Source organism: Oryzias melastigma, linkage group LG21 (assembly GCF_002922805.2).
Source record: "Oryzias melastigma strain HK-1 linkage group LG21, ASM292280v2, whole genome shotgun sequence".
Classification (NCBI taxonomy): domain Eukaryota; kingdom Metazoa; phylum Chordata; class Actinopteri; order Beloniformes; family Adrianichthyidae; genus Oryzias; species Oryzias melastigma.
Genome location: NC_050532.1, coordinates 4,682,192 through 4,692,666, shown reverse-complemented (window position 1 = coordinate 4,692,666; position 10,475 = coordinate 4,682,192). Strand labels below are relative to the sequence as shown.

Below are 10,475 nucleotides of genomic sequence, written 5' to 3'. Positions count from 1 at the left end.
CTTTCAAAGTATTTACCTTATGTAAATTGTTGAAGAACTTCACTGGGGTTTTTCCTTTTATCTGAAATTAAATCAGACCCTACTTTCTTAATAAAAATATGTATTTTCCAAAAAGAATGTTTAAAAAGGACAACTGAAAAACTTTCCCAAAAACGTGCCTGATTAATATTATTTAGGCTAAATTAATCAAATTATGTATGGAAGTGGATTTTTTTTCCATTATGGCAAAAAGTTTTCGTTGTAAAAATAGAAAGAAAAAAAAAGCTCCTGCGAGATTCACCAAGCACGGACTCTTTTTGTCCTTTCGCGCACACCGTAGGCACAGGAAGTAAAGGGAATGCTATAAGAAAAACACAACAAATGCTTAAGCAAAATAAGTGTCTAAAATTAGTTTTATCTGAAAATGGAAGCGACGAATATTACCCCAACAAGCAACGGGTCACGCTGCGTATTCTTTAACACACAGTCGGAGGACTACCGATGCGTAAGTGTTCAAAAGCAGAGTCTCTTTAATATTAGCGCCGCAGCTAATTTGCTTGTTAGCTAATCAACGCCGCTCATTTAAACACAAATATTACACTGTAACAAGTTTTGTTAATTGTTTGTTTAGTATAAGTTAGTAATGGAAGGTTGAATGTTCATTTAATGGTTTGTGATGCTAACTGTGGACTGAGCTGTCAATCATCGTGACTTTGCTGTTATTTAAGGCAACAATTGCATAAAACTTTTTCAGTTTTAGAGATTAAATATTTAATGATAAATCAGTGACTTCCGGCCAGTCCAAAATGAATATGACCAGATGTTTAAAGGTGCAGCACTGGAAACTGTCAGTTACTGTAGCAACCAGTCTCTAAACTCATCACGATTTAGAATGTTTAATGAAAATATTTTAGATATAATGGGGGATCTCAGAAACAGAATGTCAAACGTTCTGGATTAAAATTACAAGGACAGAAAAGGTTAAAGAATAACTTATGTGAAAATAGACTTTTTGGTGTTTTTAGCATGTTCTTGTGGCATTTTTCTTACAATGGAGGACACTTTAATTAAGCTAGGAAATCCTACAATTATTGGGGCCCACAAGCTACTTGCTCTGCTCCATTCTGATGCATCCATTTGCAGACTAATAAATCATTTTTCATCTTTGTTTTTCTCGTCTGAGCTGCATCTGGCTCCAGACGGTACAGCTGGATAGCTCCAATATTGCTCATCATTTGTGTTGGACTGGTAATGTTAGGTTGTGAGGGGCTGTAAGCTAGCATGATCACAATGTAAACCAGAGGAGTGTCAGAAAACAGGTGCGCATTTCCTCTGCACCGACAGTCCCGCCCATAAGTCGGAGGGGAATTTCTAATAAACTCCTGCTGCTCTGTAGAAACTATGTCATAGAAAACAACTGTTTTTTTATTTTCTTTAAAAATGGCATATTTCTAATTTGAAGACCACTGGGAATGCCTCTAAAATAGATCAGTAGATGATCATAGGGGGTCTTAAATCAGTAAGGAAGCAGGCCATTGGCCTCTGAAGACTAAAGTCTGTCACTTTCATTTTAGAAGCCACTAAACTTCCCATCACCGTCTTTGTTTTGTCTACTGACCAGTATTTGCCCTTGATTTTCATGCATGATTACATCCACTAGTTATTTAAGGTTCTTTAAGCAAATACCACTAAGTCCATCTTTATTGTCTGCTTAATATTAGCTGGTAAATTTCCACGTCGCAAACTTTTGTGACCAAAAATATCTCTATATTTGTCATCAATGCAGAATTTTGTCCATGTCTTAGCTATTCAAGTCATTTTTCAAAGTAAAGAACTTCCTCGATTCCCTTTTGAAGTTGTAATTGTGAGTTTTTTTAGTTGATTTTTATTTTAGGGGATTTATCGCAACATTTTCAGGGATTTAAATCCAGTTTGTTAGAAGATATTTATGATATTTTACTAGTTTTACTAGATGAATTGCTGTGCTGAGATCTAAAGGAACTAACCTGTATTTCCTAACTATTTAACTTACACTTAAAAAATATTATAGAAAGGATTTATGTATTTATTAGTAGTGTTTATGTCCTTCTTTTAAATCAGAATTTGCATAGATGTTATCATCAACCACTTTTTAAAATTTTTGTAATTTTGATATTTTTAAATAAAAAAATGCCATTGTAAGAAATAAAGTTAGAAAAATTCTGATTCACATGAAAGGAAGAGGAAATAACTCTTATAAAACTATATTTTTGTCTGTATTGTATGTGTATAAATAGTAAATGGATTAATGTGTCTCTCTTAGCTTTGCATGCTGTTACTTAAGGTCTTATCAACTTCCTGAACCTTGTAGGACTGAGTCACCCTTCTCTCATTCTCATCATTCTTTTGTTCTTTTCTTTCAGTTCTTGTGAGTGTCAGTGTCCAACCTTGTCATCACATCTCCTTCCATCTGTATTTCATTTGTCTCAGCTGTGATTTATCAGCCGTTGTTTGTTTATAGTCTTCTAGAACAGCTCCGCGTCCGGACGTGACATTCTCCAACGTTTCACAGGACGTGTGTTGTGTGTCAGCACTCTGCAGATGTTTATGCTTCTTCTGACTGCAGCTCTTCTGGTTCCTTCTTGTTCTAGTAACTTCTGCCTGCTGCGTGTTTGTGTGCACGTTCACAAACGCACACAGTAGGCAGTCCTGGGCAAATGACTCTTAGACAGCTTGGTTTTGACTAAGTCTGTGATTATAATGTTCACACATCTGTATTTACATTGCAATTTCTTAAATTTTTTCTACAGGGTTGAATTTAGCCTCAAAACACAGAGCGAGCCTCCTCACCGCTTCCCTGTTTATACAGCTAATTGAAAAGCTGTTGAGTAATTGATTGTTTCTTATTTACAGGTGGTGATTTTATCAATAAAGCGAGCCACTGGAACCTTCTCTTTATTTGGATGGTGAATAATTCTTTTATCTTTTATCAATTTTTGAGGTATCCTGAAATGACATACTCAGGATGGGGAATATATTGACAGATTGTGTACCACACTCATTGTCTTTGCAATATTTGTTACTTTATCAAATGTGAATTTGTAAAATAACTACGAGATTCTTTTTTTTTCTTTAGTTTTTATCATTTTTTACGTATAATCATGCTTCTGTGCCCCACATTTTCTGCTCTGTTTAATAATTTTACAGCTACTGAAACTATCAAATTACAGTATAAATAAAGTAAAGTATTATTACTAAAGATCACCTTAAATTGTGTTCCCACCAAACATGGCAGAAAACTAAGGGTTTTAAAATGTAAGCTTTAAATATTGTAAGAATAACTCCTAATCCTTTCTAAATTAAAAATACACAAATATTTTTAAGTAATACAACGGAACTGTATCTCAGTATTTTTCAACTAGTATCCCACAATACACTTGTGTGCCATGAGAATTTCACTTCATTGGTTTATCAACCCTTTGCCATTGACAAGAAATCAACTTTGTGATCATCCAAACATTCCCAGATTTAGTAGCTAGAAGTATAAAAATGTTTTTTCTTTATGTTTATATCACATATTTAAGAAAATTTTATTAGAATGACTATATATCGATAATACAGTAACAGCTTTTTAATATTGGTGGTGGATTATGATTTTTTTATTAAGGAAAAAGTGTACTTTGGCTCAAAAACTGTTAAAAACACTGCAATATAACGTTTTAAAGACCCACTCTGATTGAAATTGTGTTTTCTTCTTATTTTTTACATGTCTTTGTGGTATTTTTATTATGATGAAGGACACCAATTAAGAAAATTAGGCTTAAAATTCCATTTCTGAGTATTTCCCAATTCAAATGGTTGTCAACCAGGAGGAGATGAAAAGAAAACAGTTAAAAAAAAAGAGTGTATTTATGAAGTAGAAAATATACTGGGTGGGGCACAAGCTCCCTGCTCCGCCCCATCCAATTACAGACAAACAGATCCATGAACGTCTTCGTTTTCCTCGTCTGAGGTGGTAAATGGATCAAAACGGTACGGCTGCTCACCATTTTTGTTGCACCCCTAATGTTAGGTAAGCTAGCAGGACAGAGTGTAAACAGAGAGCTCTCAGTTCTGCGCGATGGGAGGGGGTCAATCTGCACTAACACTCCCGCTTACAGTTCAGAGTTGAATTTCTAATTGACTCCTGCCGCTCTGCAGAAACTATGTTCCAGAAAGCCACACAAATGTTTTCAATTTTGGCTAAAAACGACATAATCATAATTAAACTGCTTGTGCGATTTTATTTCTCCAAGAAACTCCATCCAGTAAAATGACTTTGATAAGCTAAATGTTCTCCCTAGTGTAAAAGATAAGCGTCTTTAATGGCTAGAGCATTTCCCGAATCTCTTAAATACGTCTGATGTGGCAGAGCTTTTTTTTTTTCTTTCTTTTTTTAACTATACATGCTGTAACACCTCATCATGACTCCTTCAATGGATGTTATCAAGCAGGGTTTGGGTAATCCCTCACACAATCAGTATTGGCTGTGAGGTGTGTCTGGGCGGATGGAAGGGTTAGTCATGACTTAAAGTCTCGCTATCAGCTCGAGTGACTTTTTTTTTTTTTTGGGCTGCGTCTACGGCACGCTGATTTATTTCCTTAAGAGTTTTAAAGGCTGTGGTTTGCGGTGCTTGTGTGTTCGCGCCACATCCTGCATTGTTCCTTTTTAGGCAATCATTCAGCGTTATTCTTAGAATTGACTTGGAGCGGAAAGTTATGGTGATTCATAAGATGTGTTGATTAAAAGCCTTAAACTTGAGGGTTTTTTATTTAAAAAAAGCAACATTTTTGTATTTTGATTTGTACTTGTTATGAGCATAAACCAAAGAGATGTTGTGTAATGAATCTTGTATAGTAATTAGCCTGTAATGCTCACAGTGCCCCTTTGCTGTCATCAAGCGTTTTTACGGCTTCTCTTTTCCTTTTTTCCTTAGTGTTTTTATGCTGTTTGTGATCTGGCTGCTGCGGCGGTATCAGTCTTTGGCTCAGGTAAATGTCAGCCCCGCCACCCAGCACGTTTTGACGCCTCCTTTCTACTCGTGTTTGCTTCATTTCCACCGGAAATATGCTCAATTAGCCATAGCAAATCTTGGCATAATTGAAGCCAATTAAAATGCTCAGATTAATGAATTGGGGAGTTAATTGACTCACGGTCATTTTGTGATAGCGACTGCCTTCTCGTGCCGTTTTCAATCTTCAAATTAAGCAAAATAGACGGCCTATATTTTATATCCAAAAGCAGATTTCCTTAAAGGTGCAAGCGGGCTTTTTACGGCGTGGCGGCAAGCTTTTGAGAGATTTTGTGCTTTTGAAGCGGGTCCAGCAGGTCTGTCAGGTTTGGCAGTGCTGCATGTTATCCTCCTAATCTCAAGTAAATGACAGCTTAACGTAGGGCTCTGACGGATCCCATTACTTCGGGACCACATTGCGGAGAGCGGCCTCACATCCCCCTGATCCTCCTCCCCCCCTTCGTCTGCCTCCCACATAAAGCCTCTCCTTTCTTGCATCCACTCACAAAGGTTATCTCAGTCAATAGTCTTTAGTGTTCTCAAGGCCCTCCTGCCGCTATTATTCCGTCCTCCCATCCCCCTCCTCGTCTCTCTCATCCTCCTCTCCGTCTTTTTCGTAGCCTTGGCAGGGTCATCGCCGGACACAAATTGATAAAGGGCTCTGTGTGCCTGTTGGTTTGTGTCTTTGTGCGCCTGCCGCAGCAAAGCATAACTGCCGCCCATCGCCGCTTCACCCCCAAATTTCTATAAGATGTTTTTGTTGAGCTCAGAGAACAGGAGGAAATGGGAAAAGTCTCTCCTCTGTGGTATTTTTACTGAGTTGTCACCAGCATGTGCCAAGCTGTCAGCCACATCAGTGATCATTTGAGCTATAATTTGTCCTTCTTACTAAGTGGATATAAATGCACTGGGATTTTCACTCAAGGTGTTTTGTTAGTGAATCCTTCATGTTTTTTTTTTTTTTTTTAATTCTCCCGCTGCAGAAGATGATTCTTTGCTTGACTGTAGCAGCCTTCTTTGACAGCGTAGCATATGTTATGGTGAGTTATTACATTTAACACTAAAAGCCCACCTGGATCTTTTTTTTTTGGTCCAACATTGTTTTTTTCCCATGATGCTTTTCTTTTACTCTCCAGGGGGAGACACATCCGGAGGGATCTCTTTGTGACTTCCAAGCCTGGTGGCTGACATACTTTGGTAAGGAAAGACTTTGATTAATTGTTCGGTCGTGCAATTTTGTTGCAGTAGAGGCAAGTAAGCAAAAAAAAAAAAAAAAAAAGAGCTCAGACACTGACATCTGATGAGGAGATGAAATATCACCTTTGTAAATAATATTGCTCTAACTTTTTTGGCTTGAGAAGAGTTGCAGGCCACAAAATGAGCTTAAAAGTACATGTTTTTTTATGTTTACAGTCTTTAAAGCTCTTTTTTTTTAAAGTATGGTTTAGATAAAATATATTTTAAGAGTCAATAGGGAAGTACCCATAATCCTGAGATGTTATCAGGGAGATCTGCATGCCAAAGTGAAACAGTTTCTTTCTGTTTCTTGTGCAGAAGAATTTAGCCTGCGCAAAGCTTGCATCAGAGTCACAGCTCTTTTGATTAGCATAAGGATTTTTAATTAGGCAGGCTGCTAAAAAGACTCTTTATTAGGCCGGGTTTATTGGTCTTGCTGGCAGACACACGTGAACAGTTTGATAGGTGGCGAGCTGCAGGGTTGTCGCGTTTGGTTTTATCAGGAGGATTCTCACACCAAGGACAAGTGGTTGTGCATAAACATTAGATCAGCGGTTGCTGTGCGGCGCCGCACAAAGAAGCGTAATGTCTCAGCGTTTGCTTTGAATCCGGTTTTGGGAAATGCGTTTGGAACGGGGAGAGGCGGCAGTGGGGCCAGTGTCGCAACAAGAGGTGAAGCTGAGCTTTCAAGCTAAAGAAAGGCTTCGGCTAATTACTGGAGACTAGGGTTTTATGATAATTGCGCGTTTTCTGATGATACCACACAAAGACGTGTGTTTTGCGTGTCTTTGTAATTTGCTCCCAAATGCTTTTTAGGGTGCATTTACCCAGTTTGTTCTAGAGATCATTTTCTGGAATAGTTGATGGTTCATGGATAAAAGCTCGTTTAAACTCCAAGTGTCAAAAATTAAGCTCTGGTTCAGTTCATTTATGAAGCTTTACACCAGGACAGCCTTTGTTCAAAACTTTCATAAACTGAGGAGTGGCCAACAGCAAAAAAAAATTTTAAAAAGAAGGACACTTCCTAGTTTTGAAGTAGTAGCCAGTTGGGCCAAATCTGAATTCTTCCCCTACGTCTTCTCTCTACCCCGACATTTAGCCTTTCAAACAGAGTTATGGAAAAATAGTTTGAACGTCACTCCCACTTGATGACATCATCAATAGTTGCCGGTCATCTATGTTAGCACGTAGCTGCCAGTGCTTGGAAAATACACTACAATATTACTTTTATAAATTTAAAAAGTCATGCTAATACACAAGGAGTTCTTATTAACATTTTAATGTAAACTTCTGTGGTTTCTCCTCTACGGCACAGCGTAATGCAGATCACCCTCGTGGCGGAGGGCTCTGCATCCCTCCACCGGGAGGGTTAGCCCTTAAAAAATTATTTCAAACACCCCTACCCATCCAAATACTGATCATTCTCCTCTTGAACGTTATTGTATTTTTATTATTTGTATCAAGATGATAATAAAAAAGTTCTTCTTATTTTAATCTTATAAAATGAAATAAAAAGACAAAGTCATCAAACTGGGTCACAGAGAGACCGAAGTACCGCTGAAAGCGACCATCATGCAGATGCAGCCACTGCAATAAATGGTGAGCAGAGTTTCTGAAGTCTGAATGATCTCATGAACCCAGACATGGAGACGTGTTTACAGATGTTTTTGTGGGGCTCTTCAATTTAAATAAATCTGATCTCTCAACATCATCTCTGTCTACCATGCATTGTAGGTGAGATATACTGTCAATGCTTCCATGTATCAATGAGGCTAAGAACTTTTGACAGTATCTCCTCACACACACGTTGGCAGCAGCAGGTTTATGAACACATTGTTGGACAAGTGTTGAGCAGTGAATTTGAAGCGTGTCAAAGAAATGGATTTGTGTTGCTGTAATGCTGCGTTGCAACAAATAGATGCTAATCTTCAGTAGTAGCTGGTCACCTTTAAACGTCAATCACCAATGACCCGCTACCTTTAAGTTAAATTGTCTCAAACAGAGATCTGATATAGCTAAAAGATACAAACCATTGACTGTATATAAGAACTAGACCTTTCGGGGCACAAAAGAAAACATAATCAATATAAATTACGTTTAGCCTAAATTACAAAAGGGTTTTATACAAATAAACACCTTATGTCAGAAGATTCATAACCCTCTGTTGTAACAGTAAAATATGTCCAACACAAGAGGCCTTCAGGTCTTATCTGTTTGCTCATCTGTTGGAGAGGATAAGTTAAAAAAAAAAAAAAGAACTGGACTTTTTTCATAGTTTTTACCATAAAAATATTGACTCAGATCGACATGGACCCATCACTGCTTACTGCATCATTGACGATTTCTGGTTCCAACCACGGGGATGATCTGTCCAGTTCTCTCCATGTACTGTCTATGGTTCCAACATGGCCCTTATTCGTTTCACACTGAATCGACTATATTTGGTTGGAACCAGAATAAAGTTTTTTTTTTTATGGATGACATCACACTCACTTGCTCCAGTTCTCATATACAGTCAATGGTACAGATACTTGTCAATATATGTCCTGAGGACTAAATATAGTATATATTATACATATATATATATATATATATATATATATATATATATATATGTGTATATTCCTTAGCTTTGCAAAAAAAAAAAAACATATTAAAGGGTAATGCTTGGGTTGCAAGCTTTGGCCAATTAAAGGCAAGTTGTCTTCTTCTTCATCCTTTTTTCATCCGTTTTGAGCAGTACTGCCCCCAAGCAGGCTGCTGTTGCAACTGCATGACATCGTCTAGACTGTTTGAGTCACTTTGAAAAATGCAATGCTCCAAATGCACATATAAATTATTTTTGGCCCAGTTTTTAAGATGTTAGAAAGCTCAGTTCTTGTTCTGCTGACCGGATGTTTTGTTCTCTTTCCTCCAATAATACTTCTCAGTCTCTTAACACCTGGTCTTGTCCACTCCGGCACCTCGCTCGCCATCGCCTGCGCACCCCCCCCCTGCTCCCTTGTAATCTCCCTCTGCTTTTTCACAGTTCATCATTATCTCTCAGCGAGCTCCCGCCTCTCATCCATCACCTTAAGCTACAGGTCTCTCTCATATTACTGCAGAATGGGCCTTCATTTATCAGAAAAGTGGAACGCATCCATGCACGCACACTGTCATACAGACGCACGTCCATGTTTGGACACACACATCCGCAGGTGCATGCTGTGTGGCAGCCGGCTGTGTTATAATTTGACCTTGGTGTTTTTCCTCTGCAGACTGGAGTGCCTTGGCCTGGGTTTGCCTCATCACGCTGAACCTGTACCTTAACCTGGTCAGGGAAATGAGCACCAACAGATATGAGATGTGAGATGGGAACGCTTTATTCATTCATTTAACTTTTTGATTGGAAAAAAAATTGCATGTTGCTTTTAAAATGATGGCAATTTTAATCTGAAAAATAGTGGGTTGAAGATGCTGTAAAGAATTAAATTTAGTTGGTAAAAAAATAATTTTCATGTGAGTATTGACATGACAATATGTTTTCTAATTGATCATTTTATCATTGATTTCCACTCTTATCTCCCGTGTATAATTAAGTTGTGCCTTCCCCGTCCCTTATTGTTGCCGTGTTTATATCCTGCGTCGTCGTCCCCTGTGTGTGTGCGTGCATGCACGTGTGTGTGCGTTTGGCGTGCAGCAGTAAGCGTCTCCCCACAGAGCACTGACAGGCTGCCCCCTCCTCCTCCTCCTCCTCCTCCACCACCTCCTCCTCTTCTCTTTCAGCCAGCCGGCTCTCTAATTGAAATGGGAGTGAGTGTTAGCAGTTAAGTGTGCCTTCCTGTGCGCGTGTGCGTGCGCTGCTATCTTCACGCTTTTTGGCTTCGTGTTCCTGTCGCTCAAACCCCCCACGAGCGCTGCCCACAGCGCCGGTGTGAAATCTGCGCGTGTGTAATATTTTTGTGCAGCCTTACCTGGCACACAGCTTCCTGATGGAAACAACTGAGGGGAAAAAAACAACACAACTCACCTTTATGTGTGTGTTTGTGTGGGTCTGTTCTTGTTGGTGGTTTGGCCTCCACCTGCACCACCCATGGGAGTGTTCCTGCATTGATTAGTAATAAGCCAGACAGTATAATGGTGCTATAACTCATGAGGAGACGGCTTTATATTCGGCGTGAAGGGGCACGCCAGGAAGCCAGAATGGGTTCGCCTGGAAGCCTCGAGAGGGAGCAAAGAGGAGGAGGATGT

At 38.9% G+C, this 10,475-nt stretch overlaps 1 protein-coding gene across 1 annotated transcript in view; it reads left to right on the top strand.

The window, feature by feature from the left end:
* Positions 1-187: 187 nt before the first annotated feature.
* The window catches only part of si:dkey-100n23.5 (cyclic AMP receptor-like protein A), a 79,432-nt gene continuing 69,144 nt past the window's right edge, over positions 188-10,475 (top strand). The window contains exons 1-6 of the mRNA XM_024286116.2: positions 188-484; positions 2,872-2,924; positions 4,935-4,989; positions 5,993-6,049; positions 6,146-6,206; positions 9,503-9,590. Coding sequence (XP_024141884.1) covers positions 404-484; positions 2,872-2,924; positions 4,935-4,989; positions 5,993-6,049; positions 6,146-6,206; positions 9,503-9,590 — 395 coding nt within the window. The 5' untranslated portion in view covers positions 188-403. The remainder of the gene's footprint in view (positions 485-2,871; positions 2,925-4,934; positions 4,990-5,992; positions 6,050-6,145; positions 6,207-9,502; positions 9,591-10,475) is intronic.